At 34.2% G+C, this 26625-nt stretch overlaps 1 protein-coding gene across 4 annotated transcripts in view; it reads left to right on the top strand.

Annotated features, from left to right (window-relative positions):
- Window positions 1-26216, top strand: part of LOC113506857 (proton-coupled amino acid transporter-like protein pathetic) — a 29659-nt gene extending 3443 nt beyond the window's left edge. For 3 of the 4 annotated variants that reach the window (XM_026889710.1, XM_026889706.1, XM_026889700.1), the window contains exons 2-10: window positions 5350-5514; window positions 15739-15822; window positions 17538-17688; window positions 19234-19355; window positions 20125-20209; window positions 20714-20955; window positions 23807-24019; window positions 24863-25032; window positions 25893-26216. In XM_026889710.1, coding sequence (XP_026745511.1) covers window positions 5453-5514; window positions 15739-15822; window positions 17538-17688; window positions 19234-19355; window positions 20125-20209; window positions 20714-20955; window positions 23807-24019; window positions 24863-25032; window positions 25893-26131 — 1368 coding nt within the window. In that variant the 5' untranslated portion in view covers window positions 5350-5452 and the 3' untranslated portion in view covers window positions 26132-26216. Of the gene's footprint in view, window positions 1-5349; window positions 5515-11704; window positions 11871-15738; window positions 15823-17537; window positions 17689-19233; window positions 19356-20124; window positions 20210-20713; window positions 20956-23806; window positions 24020-24862; window positions 25033-25892 lie in introns of those variants that run through there. The other variant, XM_026889694.1, reaches the window with a different exon arrangement.
- The last annotated feature ends 409 nt before the right edge of the window (window positions 26217-26625 follow it).

Here is a 26625-nt window from a genome sequence, read left to right as displayed (position 1 = left end):
ATTTGTTTAATAGTAATTACTATCGCTATTGTCAGTTATTATTCTATCAGTCAACTAATTTCAGAACGCCCTCGAGGTATTGAACAAAAGACAATCATGTTCATATCATATCATTCATATCTAAGTGTTTATTTTTATTACGCCACCGTTTGGCAAGTTGAAATTAAATCATTGAATACGAGCACTTATTGTTGAAAAATTTAAGATAGAGAAGTAAAAACATAAAGGTGTGTCAAACAAAATTAATAGATTAAAAAGCCCACGTTTTTCCATTCAAATTTTATCAAAATCGGTCCTACCGCGTTATAGTTGTAATTTCCATAGTCATTGGGTTTGTAGTTGAAAATTAAAAATTGAAAATTTCAGCCTCAGCTAGCTTACCGGGAAGTGCCTCAAAATTGATTTGCAAAATTCAACTGGAACGACAAATAAACAAACAAACAAGAAAAGTAAACAATAACTTCTCTCACGCATCTTTATCGGGATCACGTGGATATAATAATTTCGTTTCCAAACTAGCTTTCCTATAGGAAATCCTCCTCTATAGAGAAGAACCAACGTAAAAGTCGTCACTTAGAATCTCCTTCGAATTTGATCAATTAGAAAGGGTCCATAAAAGTAAAAGTTACCTATACATATGAGTCATGGGAAAAACGAATAGTGAAGCAATACTAACCAAATTACCAATTCACGTGAAGGTCGATAGTCAAATGCACTTGTGTTTGGGTCAATGTCACTTTGAGTAATTTGTAATCAAAGCAACAGTTATATTCGGTAATCACAGTCGAACTACGTGATCAGTTTATTAAATAAATTGGAGAAATACTGTTACACTTTGAGAGATTTTTGCCGCTTCGGCAGAGTTTTTTTGTTAATGGATAGTTCATTGCCTTTTAAGGCTTTATTTTTAAAGACAAGTTTGTAGTATCTGTACTAATATATAAAGCTGAAGAGTTTGTTTGATTGTTTGTTTGTTTGTTTGAACGCGCTAATCTCAGGAACTACTGGTCGAAATTGAAAAATTATTTTTGTGTTGAATAGCCTATTCATCGAGAAAGGCTTTAGGTTATAAACCATTACGCTGCCACTAATAGGAGCGAAGATACAATGAAAAATGTGAAAAAACAGGGCAGGGATCAATCATAACTTATATCTTCTACCCACAGGGACGAAGTCGCGAGCTACAGCTAGTATTTGTATATTAGGTTCATAGGTTAATTAGGTAAATAGAAAACATTTCTAATGAGGAACATAATTTTGGACAATACAGCAAAAAAATAAGTTATAATAAAAAGTTACATAAGCTGGTGTCATTTTTTTCAGGAGGAGTTTTTGTTTAAAGTGAGCGTCAACTCATTAGAAAAAGTTACAGAAATGGGGATCAAAAAAAATGGTGTGTTTTTTTTAAGACAGTTTTTTATATCCAAGTATACAAGAACAAAATGTGCCCGTGCTCTGTTCAAACATGTTTATCCCCTCACAGTAAAACATCCACTAGAACAAAAATCTATAATAACATTTCTATTAACAAAACCTCTTAATAAAATCAAGCATCCAAGGCAAGACAACAAAAAAATATACAAATATTTTATCAACTTAATATGGCAACATATTTCAGGACAGTTTCCTCGACAGTCAACCGTATCGGATGTACTGGATCCCAGTAAACACGACCTCTTTAGTAATAACTGGGCTTGTATGGGTAACAGGATAAATCCAATATTACAGTTTTGGGAACGAATTGGAAAGATTTTAGCGTTCCGCACCCCAAAAGGAAACCTTTATGTAAGACATTACTCATTTTGTGCTATTCTCAATGGTTTCAATAGCGTACGCGGAAATAAGTTTTCAATTGGACACCTTAGGTTATAATATCGCAATTTTCTTATGGAACCCTAATATTTTTGACAATAGATGACTACTACGCTAGCCACCGGAGATGGTATAGCTTCTTAACAGTGATTTAAATTTTCAATATCATTAGGAAATTTGTCAAAAAGTTCAACTTTCTTGTGTAAGAAAGGAAATATCTCGAAACCGTAAATCACTATGAACTTTTAGTTTAATTTTTGGTGGTACGGAATCCATAATATATTCGTCTGACTTTTCTCTCGCCCGGTTTTTTGTATAAACCCTCAGGTGGCGTCTACAGCTATGCCATTTATAAACTCGAAAAGTTCTGTTTTGATATTTTTCCGACAAAAAAAAACAGATTTTTATTTACTGCACATATATCGAGAGATAGTACACCATTTTGTTTGCAAATATCTATTCCAAATATTTAGTTTTTCATGCTTTCAAAAAAAAAAGCTACAACACAAATATGAATGCTTGGTTTTGCATATTTTGGCAATGGAGAAAGATTATTATGGACCTGCTGTAGAATTTTTGACAGACGAAAATCTGAAATATTTTTTCACAGTACACGATTTGTTAAATTATACAGATTGAAGTACTTTAACATGTCTCATGTAACTGAAGAAGCACATATTTCATTGCAGGCAGCTTAACAAGAATTCTGAATTTTTCAAGACAAAGATCTCTTGCGTAATATGGGCTGGAGTTGAGAAAAATCTTATCCTAAATTTAGCCGAAATTGTAGACTTGTTTCAATTCCTTTCTTAAATCTCTCATTTGAGTCAAGTGAGGCGACACTGTAGCCTTAAAAGGATTCCGCTCTTATTACCAAAATGTGAATAGGAATGCCAACAATCAAGGATACTGTGATTGTTTACATAAACAAGAGGGAGGTATCATGAATTTATGAGTCTTGTAATCAGAGTACCACAATATAGTATATTTTATGACAGTATGGATAGCCTAAGGGTAGTATACCACGCCAATGATCACCGTGTGCGATCTGCTGTAAATTCTAACCCCGCATTGAGGCATTTTGTTCATCCATAAACGCTTTTTCTGAATCTGGATGTTTTCTGATCTGTTTTGAATATTTTTACATTAAGCAGGACGTTCCAAGTACAAGAAATAACGTTAATTAAAAACATATTTACATAATCCTTTATAGCGTTCTCAGAGTCAGCATCGTCAAAAGTGCTTTACACAACTCCACAGCTGGTATTTTCTTTTGTTTTATGTAAACAAGTTTTTTGACATAACCAACTTAAATATGGAACAGCATCTACTGACGTGCAAAACCGACGACCGTCTCTTAAAGAAATAGACGGCAACTAAAAAGTATTAAGTAAATCAGTCCCTTTTCAACCTCAACTTGGACAGTGATGAATTGAACCAGGTACTTACCGTTTCCAAGGAATAACAACAGGACAAATATTAGAGGAAACTATCGATATAGTAATACATATGTCCTTAAGTGTTGATAACCGATTCCAGTGATAGTCTAGTAAGACCGTTGGACTGCATTATCGAATACATGTGCGTATTACCAGGAAACTATACATATGTGAATTGGAGTCCCTGTTTGTAATTTTGTTATGGCTAATCTCTGAATTGGATAACCTGATTTGGAAGGGTCGTTTATTGGTAGCTGGTGTAAGATGGACTACTGCTCGTGTAACTACTTTATTATAGAAAACTTTTATCTTAGAAAAATAATATATTTTTGTGATATTAAATTATTTTGTCGTCACATTAGTTATCGCTGTAGCTAGTCCCTAGATAAAAACGGTAAAGGTAAACATAATGAGGGAATCACCTTAGGTAAGAATTTTTCACCACTCCAGAGGCCTAATTATATCAGAGATCTATATCAAGCAGATACGAAATTAACACAAAAAAGTGGACAAAAATAAAGTACTTATTCATTCAAGAACATGTTGGTTTTCATTCAAACCACACAACAATATTACGAAACTGATACCTTATTATCTTTTCAAGTACTCAAACCTCCTTTGTGATTCAGCCATCAAATTAAGTAGCTAAAGTAAATAGATAGTCTATTGTTAGATAATGACACGAACCTTCGTGTGTGAATACTGAATTGCTTTACATTAATGAATATTCTAGGTATGCTGTTTGTATTACCTAAGGCAGTATACCTCCATCTCTCAATGTTAATATCTTCTGCAGTTGTGATTTGTGGGAGAGAGAAGAAGGCCTATAGCGTGTAGTGCGCTGTCACTTTCTAAAAATTGTAACAGTATTACTCTGAGTGATAGTGATAGGCCTTTTATTTCATGTCTAATACAGCCAAATATGACCTTGCCCTCTAGAGAAGTGGTTTAATTATTGTTAACTAGCTGTTGTCCGCGACTTCGTTTTCGTGGTTATGACGAAGACATAACTTAGAAATATTAAAATCGGATAAATAAGTAGCTTCAGGTGGTTTAGGTGAAACTTTTCCTGTTTTTTTTTCTGTTTATTACTGTTCTGCTTCTATTAACCAGAGCGTGATTCAATCAATAAATGGGCTCCCTAACACTGAACGATTTTTTCAAATCGGACCAGTACCTCCTGAGATTAGTTCGTTCAAAGAAAGAAAGAAACAAATAAATGCTTTACTTTTATAACATAATGCAATCATTTAGTAAAGACCCTAACATAAAAAAATGCAACAAGTAACAAGTATTTGAGCGATTTTTACAAATGAAAAGCTCGTATTACGATTAAAACATTAGATCAAAATTTCGTGATAAGATGAATAGGGAGATGTTTAATACCAGGAAAAATCCAAAGAAATGGACCACTTTTTTTTCTTTAAGAAATAAATGTAAAAAAAAACAATGGTAAACATTTATGATGATTGAATCGTTTAAAATAATTAAAATGTCTGGATTTTAATGACGCGCGATATTGGATTGCTTGATGAATAGGTAAATATTGAACTCGTACAAATCCAACGTTTTTATCGAGATATAGAAAAAAAAATATTTGAGAAAGAAATAAATAAGTGAGGTACGAAATCGACTTGTGTGGTTTTCCAAAGAACTCGTACTACAAATACCAAGGGAAAAAGCGATGCTAAAAATATCTGAGAGATTACAATTTTTAGCCTAGAATATTGCTGGTATAAGCGATTCATTTCCACAATTTCCTTCTTTAAAAAGCTCACCATGTATATTTTAATGCATGCATGCATATTTTTTTAATTAAATGATGAAAGATTTAATTTAAATGATATTGCAGTAGCTGTTTAGACAGGAAGCGTTTAAGACACATTTAAGCCTTAAATTACGTTCTTAATCTGTCTGAATACTTCCCAAGTATGATCGGATCCGTCTTAAATTTAATTGGATTTCGTTTATTTACATTACGAAACGTCCCTTTAATATGTAGATCAAGATTTGTGACACATTTGTGATTCGTTACATCTGTAGATCAAAATCTAGAACACATAAACACCCAAAATTATTTAACTTTTCCTTTTCACAGATAACCCGTGGCAATGGACGAATAATTTACGATAAAAACTTCAAGACTACACTCAATTTTGAACCTTTCACATTTGGTATACGGTTTGAATTGGAACAGCAAGATGGAGAAAACGAAGCCTTCAGCGCCTCCTATTCACACCATATCTGACAACTATAGCTCAAAGTAAGTGACTTTTAATCGATAATTTGTTACAAGTATCAATTATCAGTCTAGGTTTAAGATAGACTGAAGTTAAGCAAAATTCCAATCGAAAGTACTTTTGTCTAATATTAAATCTAGGTTAAGAGCTAAAACTATTTATACCAATCCAATTAATACTATAATTAATCATTCCACAGATTCTCGCTTAAACTGATAGTAAAATTAATTGTTGAAGTATTTTGTGAATTTCTAAAATAGATTTTAATTAAAAGGATTTCAAAGATTCTTGAAGAAGAAGGCTACGTCTAACACTATTATTTCGTCTTCTTGATATCTCTACATTACCTTTTGGTTGACTGGTAAAGAATTCCTCAGGCATTAAATCCGCCATTTTACATTGTTCATGTATAAGAAGCGTCAATAAATAAACAAATTAAATAAATAATAATAAAAACCATATAAAGCAGGGGGTGATAGGATCGTCAGGGATTAGACAATCCGTTCAAAAATAACTCTCTATACGATGAATAGGACTTTGTCGAACGACGTGTCTATCACTTTTATATTGAGTATTTACATAGATCGCAGGTACGAGTAAGCGTATCATGCGTTTTAACAAGAAGTCGCAGTTGCAATGATAACAAAACACTGAAACTTCAATAAATCAGTTTTAAATTACCTAGTCACTTCATTAGTAGCGACTGAAAGACATTTATGGTCTTCTTTGAAATAGTTTGTGTGTTATTTCACATCCAAAACAATACTGCATTATTTCTGAGTCTTGTTATTATTCTTTACTAGCTGCTTAAAACGGGCACACCTTCTACATACCAAAAATGATCCCACGGGAACATAAAATCGGGATATAAACTATCCTAAATGTTAATCCAGGTTATAAACTATCTGTGTTCCACGTTTTGTCTAAAAACGTTCAGTGGTTTTTACGTGAAAGAGTAACAAGCATCTACACATCCATACCACAGAATATAGAATAGTGCCTACTCCGAGTATTCCATACATACAATCTTTCGCGTTAAAAATATTAGTAGGAAAGCAGGATTTCCTGAGATCATGACAATTTAAAATAAGAATTCTGTCGTTGCGAAAGAGAAACAGAACACAGCGTATAGCGGCATCTCTTTTACCCACCTACAAAAAACAAATTATAGGAATTCGTAGTCAAATGCTTGAATAAAAATGAAATAGGTGAATACAGCATGTCATAACAACGTGACTTAACCATCACAAATCATCAGAGATGTCTTTAAAACACGTGTCTTTGTAAAGATACGGTATTATACAATTATTTCATAGTACCTACTGCTTAATAAACATAGTTGTAATTTGTGTTCGTTGCATGTATAGGTTTTCAGAATTGTGATTTCTGTGACTTCATAGGAAGCTGTTATTATTGTATAATTAACCTCCTTTTATTTAAACCCACACAAACATAATTGATCCTTTTGCCGTAGGTGCTTAAGTCAATAGTTTTCACAAACAAAAACCGACTTCAAATGAAATGGCGATAATGACCACACGGGAAGCACAAGCTTTCAAATAAAAAAAGAATCATGAAAATCTGTTCACCCAATCGCAAGTTACGAGGTAACAAACATAAAAAAAAAATACAGTCGAATTGAGAACCTCCTCCTTTTTTTGAAGTCGGTTAAAAATATTCAAGTCACATTCTTAAGACACCCAGGCACAGGACAAAAGGAACTTTCGTATAGCACAAAAACGTATGTCCTACGCGAGGTTCGAACTCATCACAGTGATTTTTACATTGTGACTTCAAAAACGCACATGTTATACCGTAAATAGTGTACGGTTTAACGATTGCGACTCGTCCACAGACAAACCGATAAACCGGTTTTGTGGAGCACTACATCTTGTAATTGTATATTTAACAAATAAAAATAAATATATACCGTTTCGTTAGAAATGACAACTGTCATCAAAAAAGACAAGAAGAATAGTAAATTATGATCAGTTTGGCTTAATTCCATTGTTTTCAGGAAATGCTATTGTTTACTCGATGAGTTTGTTAATTTTCAAACATTATTTATAAGAAGTTGCATGCTTTGTTATTTGTGACAAACCTGCTTCCCACTGTTTATTAACTTATCTATAACGTATACTTTGTAGTTACAATATAGTTGGTTAATGCAAATATCTGTTGTCACAAATAAACAATTCAAAATCTAAATTATTTCAAGAACACTAAAATATATCTAAATCTGACGTCGAAACTAAAATACGAATGAATGGAATATTTCCTCTTTATAATAAAGAAAACACAGATCTCCAAATATAAACAGAATATTTATTAAATGTACCAGTATTAACAAGTATCTAATCTTATTCATGAGTCTTCCCTCTTCGCCAGACATACAAAAAAGTACAATACTGTTATAGTTTTTTCGTAAGTTTAATAAAACAGTGTGTTAGCAGGTGCAAACGTGACATATTCTGTAAGACGTTTTGACATGTGTCACAAAATATAGGCACAAATGACACGCGTCTGTAACGAACCGTTCACACTAAACGAAGGAACATGGCGCGTTTTTCAGTTGTTTTTGCAGACAGAGGAATGTGAGTCTTATTTAAAGGGAGTAAAGTTCATTATTCTATGTAGTTTATATTATTGAGCTTGCTGTACCAAAATAAAATTTGAAGGATGTTTAACTATCTAAACAGATCATTAAACCATTTTGCATAACCATTTATATTTGTTTAGAAGCTTTTTTCCTGCATTTTATATGTTGCGTTATTTTCTTTACGGGAAATTGAACTGAAACTTAACTACCTAAGGTTCTATTTTCCTTAACGGTCACACCAAATCGCTTTGACCTGCTAATCGGTGTGTAAGCTTCGTAATAGTGACAATGTTCGTCCACAATTTTTGGATCGAATATAGTTCGTTGAATATGAAAAGGGATTCTGTCGACAACATCTTAGGCAAAGATTTGATTTATTTTTGTAACTTTAACACGTGTTTTTTTCTCTATGTAATGCTAGTGTCTGTCGTAGTGTCAGATGAAGTGACGGCAGGTGGACTAAGGCGGTGACAGAATGGTGGCCAAGACAAGGCAAAAGAAGCGTCGGTCGTCCGGGAGCAAGATGGGTCGATGACATAATAAAGGTCTCGGGTCGAGTCTGGATGAGGCTAGCACAGGACCGTAGAAATTGGCACGAGAAAGGGGAGGCCTATGCTCAGCAGTGGGAGGATAAAGGCTGTGGATGATGATGATGATGATGAATTCTAGTGTCGTAAGTTTATACGACATAAGAGAAACCTAGATTTCACTAGAAGCAGCAGTTCTATACATATGCAGGAACCTAAAACCAAGGCAAACATTGATTTAGGAAAATTTCGGTAACCTCCTGAAAATTTACTTGATAGCCTACCAATTGTTTATCTTACAAATATTTATAAGTTACAATCATGAATTTAGATAAACGAGATAAAATACCATGGAAAATTTACCGACAAAATCTAACAATTTAACCGTACAATTTCATCAGCCACCATTTTTTATCTAACTAAACAAAAATTCGTTTATACACTTCAAAAATAAACTAAACAAGAGACAGTTACGTTAGCTCTAGCATAACATGACTGTAACAACAAGAGCAAAAATGTGAGCCTCGAATAATGCGAGGAAAGTTTAATCAAAGCAAACAACGCAGTGACCCGCATGAAGGATTTATTATCACCGTCAGTAAACCCCTAACGTTCTGCCAAAATATTTATAAAGACAACTAACTACGTCACTGTACCTTTATCTTTATGAGTGTAATCTCTTTGGTACTGCATACGAGAGTTACAGAAGGTTAAGTTTGACTGATGGATAGACGAGTGGTGTATACCAAAACGACAAGCCCACCGTACGCGTACCTATGTATTTGTGTAATCCAAGAATAATACTTGTTCTGAGTATGAGTGACTTTGTGAATGTAACTTAATTGTTTGTGAAATACCCCTGATGTTCCACTGCTGGAAATATACCTTTTTCTATTTAGAAAAGTTTAGCCTTGATCACCACGGTGATTTACTGCGGATTAGATACTTCAGATTCCAACAATTCCATTCCAAATTCTGTAGTTCAGGTTAATACGACTTTTTCATTCACCATATGTCAGAAGCATCTTTAAAAATTAAACAAGTTCATAGAACTTTGCTACTTACCTGGCACAACCCACGCAAGTACCTATTGAACCTGCTTCTACCTAAAACCGCAATAGAGCCAAATTATGACACTATCTGAAAATGGAACTACTGAATAATTTTCTTTGCGGCAACCAAGCAAATGAGAGTATAATTACTCAATCACAGTGGAGGTAATTAAAAATGTTGGTTTGCACCAAACGCGGCGTAAAGTGCACGTGCGTTAGACACGTGTCGATAACAAACCTGTTGTTGTTGCTTTTGAGATCAAATCCTGCGTTGATATTGTGTGTGTAATGTTGGCCTATGTCCTACTGGTGGGCAAAGGTACTCTTTTAAGGAAGAAACGATCAATGGCTATGATAATCATATTATTATAAATGCAGGCAAAGTCTGGTAATGAGAAAACATTGAATAAAAAAACAATCGTAAAAACAATTTCTGTTCAAGGCACTAGGGCAGTCGGAATACAGAAGCACGAAACCGTACCAACTCGTGAATGACACAACAACTTTCCAGTCAATATATAGTATTTGTCGTAAGTGTTTGGTGACGAAAAAAAACGAAAAAAAAGATAAATAAATCGGTAGAGACAAACTAGTGTATGTTTACCCAGCTACAAATGTACGATCTTTATAACCGTTGCGGTAGAGACAACTGAAATACATCACCTATAAGAAATCGGTTATCTAGCTATCACGGTTCATTAGATAAATCCTGGTGAATTGGAAAAAAATATATAATTTTTCGCCCTTGCGAAGCATGGTCAAGGATAGAATAGACTTGGTTGACGCTCTAAGATGCTTCGATGTTTTTACATCGTATACAAATACGTCAAGAACTACATTTATCTTCACGCATGAGTGTGACGTCATATATATTGTATACTACAGATGATCTCTCTATTGTTCAACTGAACAATAGCTGTTTTTTTTTAATATAAACACTTTAGCGTACAATTTATTTTAACGTACGTGAACCCTTCTTGGAAAATATTAGCGTACTATTTTAATATAGTTCGAATTCCGGAACGAAGCAATTTTCTTTTTCATCTCAAATTAAGTACTCACTAACTAAGTATCGCTTTTTTTAAATGATGGAGGCAATTATCGTTAATGATGCAGCATGCCTGAAAATCTATTAAATAATATTTTTGAAGCCACGTCAAAGGCCTAAGCGGATTAAACTCTGACACCAGAATAACCTAACCTAATAATGAATGTAAAGATGTTTCTGTATCCTGTGCCATCTCTTTTATTTCCTTGCATATTACTACTTTTGCTAACTTCGCATGGTTGCATATTATAAGGAACATTTCAAAAACACCTCTGCCCAAAATAATGTAATCATTATTTTTATGCGCGTGATGTCCAAGAAATTTACTCTCACTTTCATGATCACTTCTTTCATTCTGAAACGTGTACTAGTTATGCAATATAACAAACCGTATAATAATATATTTGCTGTGACTATAAAGGTTACCGGTTCTAGGTTAACAGTCACCACTGAACCGCATTGATCTTCGTTGACTCTTGTCAACCCTCCATTTTTTGTTTACGAGTTAAAAGCCCAACGAGCCCAGTATTTTTTGGATATCTGACTGACAGATTTTTTTGTCAAATTCTGATTTGAGAACTCGTTCGCAATAGGTTACATTTTTAACATTACATACATCTTGTTTAGTTTGCGTTTAGAACGTTGCATTTATTTACATTCATAATATTATACCTTCAAGTCTGATCAAGGTCAATCAGATTTACGCACACTACACGCCAACGACGCACTTATAAAACTGCATAAGCCCACGGCATTAGATTACACGTTTCTGCATAGTAATAATTTTCAACATCTATAAAAACAAACGAAGACGTGGAAAAAAACGCAATCATTCCAATTTCATCTGTCTCTTAGCCTGTGTAAGAGCGAGATAGCGCGCTACAAGCTGTATAGTGCCATCTCTTTTCCGCAACTGTAACGGGCATACTTTAAGATAGTCGACCCCTTGTTTCGTATTACACAAGTTGAAACATTAGTATCTCATTCCCATGGTGTTACGTAGTTATAGTTCCGTAATTACTAACACTTTGTCACTCTTACTTTGTTGTGTAAATTCATTATTTTTTGGTTTAATTATATTAAAAAGAGTTTTTGATTGTCTAATTGGCACCATGCCCAAGTGTACCGTCACACGCATTGGATTCACATACACGTAAGAATATATTGTTTTGTCATTTTATTATCACTTTAAAATGTTAAACTTTAATTGTAACAAGTGTTATTTATATTTTATTCATGCTTTAATTTAATTTGTGAATAAACTGTAGATAAATTACAAAAGACATCTTCAATAAATAAGGGCTTCCTATATGCGGGTGTATTGTGCATGTGATTAAAATTTTGTAAAAACCTCGTGAGACAAAAATTAAATTCCTTGGTACAGGACTTGTTTAAAAAAATGTTTTAATATATAAGCGTCAATGAATATGCTAATTATTTATTGCGAATTTACTATTTCACATTCAATTTCAGATTCAAAGCTTGTTAACAATATTAGCTCTGCAAAAGTGTCATAAGGGTTTTAAAATAATTATGACAGTACATGTCCGTGATGTCATTTAAAAGTTTACTGTACATTCAATACCTATACCTCAACAAAAATCTATAAAACGTAAACAGTTCTATAGTACCAGGTGTACTAAACCAATTAGCACGTACAAATCAAGAAACATTCAATTTCTACGTCAAAATCAGTAAAGCAAGTCATTATCTGAAGCTTCAACCCGTGGTCAAACCAGCTCATGTAATTTCACCAATAATTAGTAGAGAAGGCTGATAAGAACAAGACAGGCTAATTAACACAGGAATATAGCGTAATCCAATCATTTAATGTACAAGATTTATACACGTACAGTCGGTTGAAACAATCCGATTTTGAAATTGCCAGCATTTTTAATAGTGACATACGGGAATTGGTGTTCAGTATGTTGTCAACAGTTGTTAAACTTATTTTGTTATTCTACCTTCTCAATGCCTCATGGCTGAGGTCCTGATTATATGAGGTCACGTTATCCACCAGAGCTCTCCATGCGAAACGGTCTTTGGCCATTCGAACCGACGTTTGACAGTTTTACCACGTGGGTCCATCGGGTTGGTAAGCGGCCACGACCTCTTTTTCCTTTTATATGACTAATTATAGTGAGCTTTTCTAAATTGCCAGGCCCTCGTCTAGCCAGATACCCGAATTACTGTCATGTAGTAGTCGTTTCATGCAAATCGATATTTAATTATAAGAAAAACAATTCATCTTATTTAATAGTGTACAGTTTTTTGAAATCGATTTTTGTAACCCACTTCTATTTGCTGGCTGTACCAGTATATACCAGTTTCTGTAACGTTCCTAAGCCGCATAATTTAGCAGAAACTGTCAAACAAGATAATTTACTAGGGATTTACACAAATAGAAATAACATTTAATTTTACAATAGTCTCCTTAAATACCTTAATCTATAAGTACGAATTCAAAAGGGGTTGTTTTTTTATACTTAGGTTGTAATAATTCCTGAGTATATTAGAGCACATCTCTGTTTATTACATCGAGCTAAAGTCAACCTTCTGTCATTAAAATAAAGGTCATTTAAATTGTTACATGACTTGTGACTCGCTTGTACCATATTTTTATCACTATAAATACTGAAACAGCCTGACTATAGAGGATACTACTTTTCCTGCAGCGATAGAAGGCCCATTGAATATACTTACATGTTTTGCCCATATTTACAGCAAATTTGATTTTTTAAACATAGATTTCATATACGCAGCACAATAGTTTGAATAAAAAAAATGTTCGTAATACAAATAATTTTTGTCGAAAATCTTTTTGTCAATTTTTTTTCTGAAAACATAGCGAACTTGTAAGTATATATATGAATCAGTGCCGTTTGTCTATCAGAGTATTTCACGAATTCACAAAACTTTTTTAAAAAGCACAAGCATCACGTTTTCCTCGCAATATTCATTTTCAAACAACGCAAATCTTGTGTCCCTACATTAACATATAAACAACATCAACATGTAAATAGAAAGCATTGAAACATATATCAAATACAATCAAAGATCTTCGCATGATGCAATAAAAAATAAGTATTTCGTCAATACTCCGATTGACGCCTGAACATTGGGGTTAACACAATATGATTCCTGTCAATAAGCTAACTGATACTCTGTGGGTTGTATTCGACGGGACATCGTTCGTGTTCAAAGAACGATTGTAATGTCAAAGTGGTGTAGTCGTGCATTAAAAATGTATGGAGACTTTTGTGATCACATTACCAATTTTTGTGGACTGGGGTAAGAAAAAAATACAGGATAATTAATGTATAGACGAAAAACAAAGCTGGTCAGACCGGTCTGAAAAATGATTATTTAAAAGGGACTGGAAAGATAAGGTAATGTGGTACCTTGCAAATGCGTTTATACATGACCTCGATAACGAACGGAAACATTAACTTCAATAATAAAGCCTCCTGAAAGTTCTAAATACTTGTAAAAGCTCATTTTAAAATAAATTTAATCGGATGCGACAATTTAGTGAAAAAAGCTGTTAAAGAATCAGTATAACCGATCGAAAGCATGTTTATGTAGTTAAATCTTGGTTCTATGACTAAACGTGAATATTGACGTCCTGAGACTACTTAAACTGGAAAACAAATTAACAAAAACAATTGTTTTATATTACTTTTATGACTACGAGAAATTCAGGGTTTCTTGACAACACATTAAATAGAGAAAATACTTTAATATTAAAAGAAAGTTAAGATCTCTAATATACTCGTTGTGACAATATCTCAACAAAATTCATAATTATTAACAAACTTAATTAAATGCGGACTGAAATAATCATGACATAATTTGAAAATAACTGACTTAATAATAAACAATTTATAATGAACTTGTCCCAACCATTCTGGTTCTTAAAGTTTATAATGTCACAATAACAATTTGTTTATACATTTTGCCTAATTCCATTTTGTTTGTCCTCCTAAGTTTTAAGTTCATGAATACAAAGCTAGACTGTTAATTGGTACTTGTTCAGGCTTAAATAACTGCTTCTGTTCCCCAACTATTTAATTTTCAAATTTATGTAACATCAAGACTTTCGCCTTATTAAGACGGTCTATCTTAATAACTGAAATCATAAAATTTTAATGAGTAAATCTAAGTTTACTGTTTGTTAATTAAAGTTGTGTAATTAAAAGCGTGTAAATTCCTCATTCCTGTACACAGGCTTTATCTCATATTTCACTTTTCTTTCGGCCCTTTTAAACAAGGTCCATTAAAGGCAATTTAAATTTAATTGATCATACTCATCGTGGCTAACAAGAAAGTTTAAGATTAAAATAAAAAAGAACCACGATATTTGCTTTTCAGGTGAATGTAATAAAGAAATAAAAAGATAACAAAACATACAATAATCATAAATTAAAGCTTTATAATCCACCATAAAAGGAATATCAGTTATTTTATTACATATTTAATCCAGATGAAACCCCTGTGACCCAGATTTTTTATTACCTGCCCATGTTAGCGTAAAAAAATCTTTAATACATAAAATAATTGTGAAGTTATACTTTTTATCTGACAGGACCTTGTACTATTATTCACTATTGTGTATAATTAACCTGGAATGTTCCATACCCCACTCTCTCATGAACCGCCAGTGACCAGTTCGGTAAGAACGAATCCAGGTCATCCCGCCATCTCCGTCTAGGTCTGCCTAGCTGACGTCGGTTTTTACTCAGGGACCATTCACTGGTAGTTTTTGCTCGCTAGCTAATTGACGGGAAAATTCTTGCATTTTTTTTAAGCAACTCCCGCAGTGCGGAGTTAAATCCTTGTGTTGCGGGGGGTTTCACAAACATACAAATCACATGCACATTGACACCCAGACTCAGAACAAGTATTCGTGGAACGCACAAATGCTTGTCCTGCGGGGATCGATCGTGGGTTTGGCGTGGTGACCTCAACCACTTGGATATCCGTGCAGTAGTATTTTATTAATATTTATTTTTCGTTTACAGAATCGAGCTAGCTTACAATGGATCTAGAGAAGACTTGGATCCTTACATACCATCTGCGCACAGACCTATCGGATCGAATACTTCGTAAGTACTGCACTGTCCTTAAATTGTGTCTCAAACATATAAAATGTCAAATATGAAGAATTTAGACTTTGCTCATTTAACATAGAACTTATATTTCCATATTTTGACTCACTAACGATATAGCTATCTTTTTAGAAGGCTGTGTTATGCTATTGTTTTTTAATCATTATTTGTGTCATTCAGACAATATTCATAAATAATGTTCAATTTCATTATTACATACAAAAATGCTATACACAGGACTTGATTCCGAATGATCTCGATTTTTCGTGAAAAATAATGGTAAAACATTTTTTGTCCTTGCCCTTTTTCTGCACAATAAGCTTAATAAAACCTCATTCTATCGTCTTACATAATTCATAATTCTCAATCAGTTTTTTTCCACAATTCCCGTCAAACAGATTACGGTGATTGTTAAATCATTTGATAACCGATTTAAACTTCCTTCTTCCGTTTGAGTTAACAGCTTCATAAATCTATTTGCTTCAATAAGGTAGGCAGATTGCGGAAGGGAAAACTTTTGCAATAAATAAATTCAGTAACACTTTTTCTCTTCGTATTTGTAAGGGGAATTCTTTTGCACCGAATGTACAGACTTTCCTAAACCTTCTCAAACTTATATAGTATACCTATAAAGTAGCATAAATAAAATTTTCCATTTCCACCAATTAGTCAATATTCAATCCAGAAGCAATTAAATTAAATTGTGTGTGTCTAACGTTCTGTTGCGCACTTGAGCCTCAAAGCTATGTCTAGTAAAGTGGGGTAGCAAAACAGTGTTATTTATTACGACTAGTTTAAGGTTCTACTAAAGCTAAGCGGATTGAATCACTAACTATAACGTCAATAAACTTCAAACAGAGTGACACTGAAATTTCATTACAATTCGACTGATTAAACAAGAAACTGGGACAAGAAAAACCCCTGATAACACATATATTCCCACATATATAACCCCAATTCAAGAAAGACAGCGTAATCTCTACGCGTGAGGGCAACAATTGCTTCCGTATTCGGACATATGATTACATAAACAGCAGAAACTGATCCAAAGTAGTAGAGATAAGCCCTTAAAGCCAGCTGTCTGACCTAATATCCACTATAAACCGGCTTTAGATAACGGGAATCCCCAAACTATTGTGTGACAAGACGACAAATGTTAATGACTTATGACATTTGGCCATTCTCTGATACAACCGTGGGAACATCGGGTTATATAATCTCCTATTAATAAAACAATAGGTTCAGACATGCTAAATTTAACTCGAATAAGATTTGAGAAAGCACTTAAATTTATAGATGTAGATAGCAATTTTGGGAGGCCGATCGTTATCTGGTTCAATTATTTCAGGAACAGTTCTGTCTTAGGGATTTATGATATAAACTAGACATATATTTGCTCGTAAGTATGACTTAAATATACGACTTTCCTTTCCTTTTTTTTGCGAAGTAAAACTATTTAATCGATTTATTATTTTTTCCGTCGCTTAAGGATCCATTGCTTGTGTCCTTATCACCGTAGGATTACTAAAAGGGTCACTGACAAGTAAAAATCCACTTTTTATTATTCTGAGTGATCATCATCATTATTATATATTCGTCTACTGCTGGACATAGCATATCTATCTTCGACTGCTCGCATCCAGTTCCTGCTAGCTATTTTGCGCAGATCATTAAAGATTCATTACCTAAATTCTCGTCTTTTTAATTTCCAGGAGTTTTGGTGCCTTAGCTCACTTGCTGAAAGCATCTCTCGGATCTGGAGTGCTGGCGATGCCTCTCGCCTTCAAAAACGCTGGTCTTGTGGTCGGCAGCATCGGAACCCTCATCATCGGCTTCGTGTGTTGTCATGTTATACATGTCCTGGTAAGATAATTTTGTTCCTCCATTTTCCTTTCCAAGATCAATTTCCCTGTGAACATATTGTGTCTATTGATGGGACAGCGAAATAGTTTAAGTAGTTTTATAGGGATTATTTTTAGTTAATCTTTTCTTTCAGTCATATCCTCCACAACATTTTTTCAAGGCCAATTAGATCATGTTTAAAAATAGGAAACTTTTTGCCAGCTACAAGGATTTTGAAGGCTATGTGTATTTTTAGCTATGAATTAATTTAGTCGTGCTATTGCACTAATTAGCATCATTACTAAACAATGATCTTTTTTTACAATAAAGTCGGATGCAAATTACTTTTTTCTAAATAACCTAAAGTATTCATTCAATGCAACAAACACGACTAAGAACCAAAAAGTTCCACTGTCAATTTCTGAATAAAAAGTATGTCAAATACTTGCAAAGTCTCGGCAGACACAATAATGGATCCATTTTACTCTTTTCCATTATTCAAGTAACCTTGAGAAACCTTTTGTTTGGTTGTGTATGCATTATGTAAATTAAATAGAGTCCCCGAAAGAAATTTAGTTCAAAGTTAAGTATGGACTTGTTTGTTTGACGTTTGGCAATTACCAGGCTAATGTTGAGTAAACATGTCGAAATATTGTTATTTGAGTTGCAGTAAACAAAGATATTGTAAAAGTATATTATGAGGTACAAAAAATACTAATAAGTCAATCCTGCTATTGTGTAATCAAATGATTATCGTGTCTTTTGGATCAATGGAAATTCAATTATCAAGACACTTATTACTAGCTCTTTTTTCAAAAGGAGTGGAAAATGCAAAGAAGGAATAAAAAATATTGCTCTCAAAAAATTTCGGTAGACTATCGCACATTTTAGACCACCAACGCCATCTGGTACGCCAGAAAGGCACTTAACGCTCTCAATACGTTACTATGACAAGGTATAACACTGGCGTAATAGAGATGTTTTTACAATATTCAAAGGAAATTGACCAATTGCATACACTTACTTGAATTATATAAATCGAAATCATCATAATCACGTCATGTTCGTAAGAAAGATAGTCAAGCTTCATCATGCAATAAGACGAACAACAAAAAGGTTTTATTACGCGATCAACAATGAAATATTGCGCAATTTTAAATTCGTGGCTTTTGTTAATGGTGGTTTTAGGTAATTAGGAGCGCAGTACTTTCTAATTGATGTGCATGTTGAAGTAATTTAAACTTTGAATGAATGTGAATAAAGCTCAATATGAGCTGGTGGAGTAATTAACAGTTTTTTCGATGTTTGGATTATGCAGGTTCGGCTTATCCACAACGCCTGCAAGATTTAAGCAAACATTATAGTTGATTTTCTAAGCGAATAAAAAATGATGTTTCATTTGAAAGAAAATATGATTATGCTTTAGATTAAAGCGTTACAAAAGTATTATATATATTATTTTTCTTTTCTTATTCCCAATTTTTATTTAAATAAAAAGACAGATAACGACACAGATTTGTGTTTCCTCTTAAATGAAATTATAAAGTTTCCTTTATATCGTTTCAGGTAAAAACGTCACAGCAGCTATGTGTGGAACTTAAAAGGCCATCGCTGGGATACGCGGATACTTGTGACTTAGTATTCCAACACGGACCGAAACCAGTGAGGAAGTTTGCACCGTTCGCTCGGTAAGTGTGCGACTTAGCGACTCGTACTATTGACAATTATGATAACCTTTATTCACTGACAATAGTACATTTCGACTTAACTTTACAATAAATAAAATAGTGAAAAAATAAACACTAAAAAATATAAAAATAACAAACCATCCAGTTTGTTACTCCATTTCTAGTGCGAGTTGCACTAGAAATGGAGTAACAAACTTGAGCAATTCTTCTCCAATCCTTTGGTAGATCGTCCTCCCATTGTTTGATTTGTCGCAATTGCTGTCTTTTCCCGTTCTCGGATACCATTCTTTTAATTTCCAGTCCAGTGCAATTTTAGTTTTCTCATGATTTGTAGACTCTGTAGTACACCTCTCATTTTCGTTGTTTTCCTTATTTTTGTACCCGTCCTGCCCGTAACGCCCGTATAAACTAATAAATCAGTATTTTTTCCATTGTGGTAGCGAGAAAGCACTCTACACTGCTCATAACAGCGCCTCGCTTCACCGATGGCAATCATCCTGATTTAAAAGCTCGTTATTGACTGTATCAAAATAAACATACATTAACTTACATGTTTCCCCATCTGTTTGAAGAGGAAGATATTTAATGATTTTTTAATAACCGTTTACTCATGTAAATATTGGGATCGTCCCATTACTTTCGGACCCAACCGGAGTCTTTGTAAAATGTGATGTAAAAAAATAATTATGAATCCGAATAAATTTTTTATTATTACAACTAAACCTTGGTCTTATTAAAATTTATAAATAGGTTTTACTCTAATTTTCAGGGAGCTTGCAGATTGGGCGTTAGCATTAACACACATGGGTGCCTGCTGTGTTTATGTTGTGGTCATTGCGGAATCATTTAGACAAGTAAGATTCTTTTCAACATTTTATACCTTCTTTTTTCTCCATTTTTAATTCACCCACTGATATAAGATTTGATATTATTTTCAAATAAAAACACGACAGTTTTTAAAAATAATTTTTCTCAGAGGTTTGGAAGTTATTCAAGTTTTATTCAAGATCAAATCGGTAATGTCTAACCTTAGAAATCAAAAAAAAAATTGGGCTTCCAAGAGGAGCTTAACAATTCGCCTATTTTTTTATGTTTGCTTCCGCAGGCCTTCGAACTGGGTAAACCGATATTATTGACTCTAATTTCATTCGAATGAAATAACTGTTATTTTATCCCACAAAAAATTAATCAAGTTTGTCTCGGTAGTTTTTATTTGAATTTGATTGTAATATTCAAACATGACATAGAAATCTTTAAAACATCATCAAACTATAAAATAAGGCTTCTGCTCTTTTAAATAAAGTCTACATTCACTTAAACAACATCATCATTGTAACCTTCCTTGCCTATTTGTCCAGGTATCAGTAGTCTACGGAGGTCCAAACTGGTCGGTGACAGTGTACTGCGGGCTGACCCTCGTGGTACTGATACCGCTCACTCAGATCACCAAACTGAAGTACTTGGTGCCGTTCTCAGCGCTCGCGAACTTCGTGTGGCTCGGATCTATCTGTATCTCCATATACTACTGCTTGAAAGACCAGCCCAGGATCGCTGATAGGAACCTGGTTACCTCCATCAGTGGGATCCCTACGTTTATTAGGTAAGTGGAAGCTGGTATTTGCATTGGAGAAATTTTTCATGCTCAGGATCCGAAACAGTTGGGTCCGAAACTAGTCGGGCAATCACGACAGCTACGCGGCGGAATCGCGAGTCGAACGATCCCGCCGCGTCTGCTCATGATTAAGGACTCCGGTTGGGTCCGAAACTCGTCGGGCACCCCCGATAAATACGCGTGAGTAAACCGTTACATCATTTAATAACATTGAATTATATTCTAGTTAATACCTTCTGATAGTGGTTTTCGTAACTTAAATTCCAAGAATATTGATTAAGGTTAAGATTCCATGCTTTAAGTTTAAATTGAATGTTTCAAACACTATTTCCTATTTCACAAGATTTATAACTTTAATCTATTTAGAGCAACTACTTAATGTTATCAAGGAAATATATCTCAGACGCCCACAGTCCGCAGGTTTGTCATAGTTAATCAAATAAGGTCCAAACTCAAAGTTGCCCTTGCTAGGACTCGGATCAGATACAACGCTCATTAATCTTACTTATACTTACAAATATCATCATCGTTACCACAGAATATATGGAAGTAGATGGAAATGCCTCCACAATACCGTGTACAGAACAAGTTCATGGAAACCGCTCAAAAGTGTGATTAAAATAGATCTATAATTTTTGTCTTTGAGCGAATTGCATCAACTTTCAACTTTAAATTAAGCTAGTTAACTAAATTAAACCTAACTAGCTAAAAAGGTTAGGTTAGATTAATTCTGAATGCCACTTTCTTTAAATCCTCTATGCTCTACGATCATAAATCCGCAGCCTAATCTCTTCATGCGTAACTTGCTTGCACATTTACAGCCATATTATGTTTAAAAGAGTAAAAAAGAAAATACAGGACTGCCTGACTTTAAAGCCATATTTTGTGAATTACAGTCGTTCGAATGAAGGATGGATTTTTCCCATAAATCAGGCTACAGTTGATTACGAGGATTGGTATTAGTGGTAAAGGACGTTTTTAAATAATTTCCAAAGCTTTGAGTTAACAAATAATCCGAATCTCCAAATTAATCGAAATCCGAAATTATAATTAGAAGTCACCTCTCACCTAATACTCACGTAATTGTAAATTCAATTGAATAATAAAATTTTACAAAGACAATTTCGAAATTGGTCCATATACGTACATTTGAGTATTAAAAGTTGTATGAATAAATAATACAATAAAGAGCAGGACTATTAAATAAATATTTTTTTTACCCACAATTTGCCTCGATTACTATGAATGGAATAAAAATCCGAAACAAAACGAAATCAGAGGCTAACTAACAGAATGCTATAAAAATCACATACATTATAATTTCACGATAATTAAGAACTTGCTATTGCCCGTGGGCCCGCCCATGCGAGTTGAAAATGAGCCCACAGGAATATTAAACCGGGATAAAAACTATATTTTGTCTTAATTCTGGTTATAAACTATCTTTGTACCAGGTTTCATCTGAATCCGTTTAGTAGTTTTTGCGTGAAAGGCGAACAAACATCCATACATCCATACATACAAACTAACCTCTTTATAATATTAGTAAGATGTAGGATAGTGTGGTCCTCGTCATAAAATATACAATTATTACGATAGCTTTCGTAAAATATTAACGTCGCGTCGCAATGGGCAATTAATTTTACACAAAAAAGTTTTGTGACCTAGGTTATAAAATGTTTTTGGCTAGATTTATGGGCAATAGCTGCTACGCATACGAAACTACGTAATAAATGTAAGCTCACGTTATTAAATACAGGATTTCGTAACATTTTATATTTTGACCATTAGAAATTAAACTAGTTCTAGATCCAAGCTGAAGGTTACTACAATTCTGGGTTCCGTACCCATTGATATTATGCTGTCTGTCCTGTTCCTCCACTACTAGGCTATCTTATGAAAAAAACTAAAAAATTTGATTTACATGAATCTCAGTGTTGCTCTGTCGCAATCGCACTTGCTCTTTTAGTTTTTACTTCATTTAAGTTTAAGTTATTTCTATAAAAAAGCATAAACAAATTCAAGATCAAAAATGAAATCTTGGATCTTACTTTCATTTCATCTTGTAGTGCACTTGGCCAAAAATCAATACAAAAAGTAGATATTTTTTCTACCTCTTGCTTTTTACCTATATTCAAGAGTTTCTTTAAATTAACCTGTTTTATAAGCTGAAAATCAAAAGTCGAAACCGGTTAAATTGAATCAATATCTTGCAGTTCCACCTCGCTCCGTAACTTTTTATCAAATAAACTCAGCGAATATTCTGAAAGGAAAATCAGTTTGATCTGTATACTTTTCGAAGAGAAAATCTTTTAAGCGCTGGAACTTCAATAACCAGTAAATTGATTGCCAGCAATACTTCTTTAAGAAGGTAGCAAATTAGAATTTTCTTCAAAAGAACAGAAATATTTTAGATTTTTGAAAAAGTACCTTACTAAAGCAGATATACTCGTAAATACATTTCAAAACTTTAATAGTCTCATAACTTTCCGAGAAAATAACGACCATTTTGTATCTTAAAGGTCGTCCATACTTTATTCCAAACTATTTTATTCCCTCGCGCCAATTCCTTATCTTCTAAATATGATTAAAACTTTTTCTCCGAAACTATTTTTTCCCCATATTTCTATACACTCACTTTCTTGTTTGTTCGTTTGTTTTTCGCAATTTTGAAGGACTTCCCGCTGAAATTTTCAGGGTAGCTTAAAACCCGATGACAATGCAATTTACAACTATTAAAACGGCAAGATCGATTTTGTAAAAATAAAGAATATTGTGACATTTAAAAACGTGTCTATTTAGATTATTTTAATCTATTAATTTCGTTTTCCACTTCCAGTACAAGTCTGTTCGCGATGGAGGGTATTGGCGTGGTGATGCCCATTGAGAACGAGATGAAGAAGCCACAGCACTTCCTGGGTTGTCCAGGAGTCCTGAATGTGGCCATGACAGCCATTGCCGTGATGTACGGCTTCGTCGGATTCACTGGCTACCTGAAGTTTGGAGAGGAAGTCAGGGGAAGCTTGACACTTAATTTGCCGCAGGATGAAGTGTGAGTATCAGACTATTTTAATAGTGGACTATTGAGCAATTTCATGTAATTGAATTATTATGGAAAAAAGACGGATACTGAATCGTTTGGAAGTGGGTCTCATATGTTTCACGACGCGCATTGTGTCTTTACATTTTTATGGATTCCGTAAAATCAAATACGTGTCTAAAAAATTTTTGGATCTACGTCAGTCGGAGTAATTATAGTTTTTACGTCAAATACCGGGTTGTGGTGTCAAACCAGAACTTATATCCGATACATTGTATAATAGTCTTATACAATGTATCGGACATGTTGAGAGCAATTCATATTTTCGTTAACTCGAACACCGTTCAGTGACTCGAGGAAAGTATAAGAACATGTGTCAAAGTATCGACTCGGGAATAAAATCAGAACACTATTGAAAGCTGACCCTAATCAACTCCCGTTCACTTCCCATACTTTCTAGACCATTCAGTCGTATTCTTAGTAAAACTTTTAGCCTTTTGTTTTACTACCCTCGCACCTGGTATTCTACTAAACAAGAGAACTACAAACTCGTCGAACTTTTAAAAGGTTCTTCGAATGTTACGTGGACTAAGAACATTCGGCGCATCACAATGACTGCAGTGATAGCCGAGTGGTTGAGGTCACCAAGCTAAACGAACTGCGCACGTCGCGGGTTTTGTCTACGCGTAGGACAAGCATTTGAGTGATCCACGAATACTTGTTCCGAGTCTAGGTGTCTTTGTGGACGTGATTTATATGATTGTGAAAACCGCGACACAAAGACTTAAACTTCTTACGAAGGGAGGCGTTCTTTTTTTAAATAAAGGTATCTAAACTGAAATTCTTTTGTTTCAGTCTGGCGCAAACGGCGAAGATCTTGGTGGCCTGTGTGATGCTGCTGTCCTTCGCTCTTGTATACTACGTACCAGTTGACGTCGTGTGGAGGAAGGTGCAGGACAAGATCCCTGCGCGAGGACACCGGTGGGCCTTGGCTGGTGTCAGATTCGTTGGCGCGTGTTTCTTAGGTAAGATCGAGATGTTTGAAAAAATAACAAATGTTCTATCTTACTTTTATTTCTTTTCAGAACGTTTTGTTACAATGTCCTTCTTTTTTTTAACAACTTTCATAGAAATAAATTTAATCCTCGTGTCGCGGGTAATAAAAAGTGATTTATAGTTTAAAAACACACGTCTGTCACTAAGCACGTAAGTGAAATCAGCGCTGGTTAAAACTCATACGATGCGCAATAATCCATTGTTATACATTTACAGTCATGTACTGTCAGAAACAAAAATTACCAGCTTTCAAACTAAAACCGTTGAGCTTAAACGAGTGCCCGCAATTTGACTTAGACAAAGTTCTAGCAATGTTTCACTTGTACTTTTACGAAGACTCGGTTCACTGCGTTTGATAAATAATTGCACTGCATATAACATTATAACTTAGATAGACATAAATCGCTCAACCACGACATACAGCTCTTAGACCAACTTCAGGCGTCGTATGAGACGATATTCACGCCACATAAATTGGGTAAAAGCGACCAGCGAAGTATTAAAAAGCTGTCGCATAAAAGTTAAAGATACGATAGTATTCTATTAATATAAATTTGCTCGTAAGATTATCGAGGCGTATAATATGAACTGGAGACAATGTTAACAAGACACTAATTAAGCTGAATCTAACCAATGCTTAATCCTTTCTCTATAAGAGATAAAGTGTTTGCCTTGCAGTGGAACATTTATGACCTAGCATAATTAATATCTACTATTTTAATGAGCTCTAACATAACACTTTCTTTTCCTTAAAACCAGAACTAGAATTTCTTTTACAACAGGTTTCGAATGAATTAGCCATAAAATTCAACGTTAATTCGTATTTCAGTGGGAATCGCCAGCGCCGTACCAAGACTGGAACTCTTCATGGAGCTGGTGGGAGCCGTGTGCCTGTCCGTCATGGGGCTCCTCCTCCCAGCCATCGTGGAGACCGTCTGGCGGTGGAACAAGGACGTAACCCTTTGGTCCTTCGTCGTCTGGAAGAACGTCGTCATAGGAGTCTTCTCCCTGGTGGCCATGTTCTCCGGAGTCACGTATGCCATCATGGCAATAGTTGAAGAACTGTGATTTTATAGCTATATTTATGTTATTCCATTCTCATTGACGTATTATAACTCTCGCTGTAAATAATTTAATAAAGTATTTAATTTTTTTCTGTTTTTTTTTTGTATTATTTGAGGAGAGGGATTTATGATATTTTATTTTATTTAAAAAAAACGACACGGCAGTAAGAAATTTAATCCTTTTTTTCGGGGGGTTTCACAAACATTCAACTCACGTGCATAATCACACTCAGACTCAGGACCCGTACGCGAGGATTGAACCCGCGACACGACGCGCACAGTGAGTTTTTCGTGGTGACCTCAAGCACTCGGCTATCCGTGCAGTCAAAATATATTTTGGTATTGTGTTTAAACTTAGTATAAACCGCTCCATATTTGTTTTTAAATATCTTAAAATTTCATTACCATGAAGAAGTATCTTCAACAAACTCCATAAGCTATATACATAAAATATAAGTTGAGAAGTTGCTTGATATGCAAATGCCCTCAATCAAATTA

Source organism: Trichoplusia ni, chromosome 2 (genome assembly GCF_003590095.1).
Source record: "Trichoplusia ni isolate ovarian cell line Hi5 chromosome 2, tn1, whole genome shotgun sequence".
In the NCBI taxonomy this organism is placed as follows: domain Eukaryota; kingdom Metazoa; phylum Arthropoda; class Insecta; order Lepidoptera; family Noctuidae; genus Trichoplusia; species Trichoplusia ni.
This window is presented reverse-complemented; position numbering and strand designations above follow the sequence as displayed.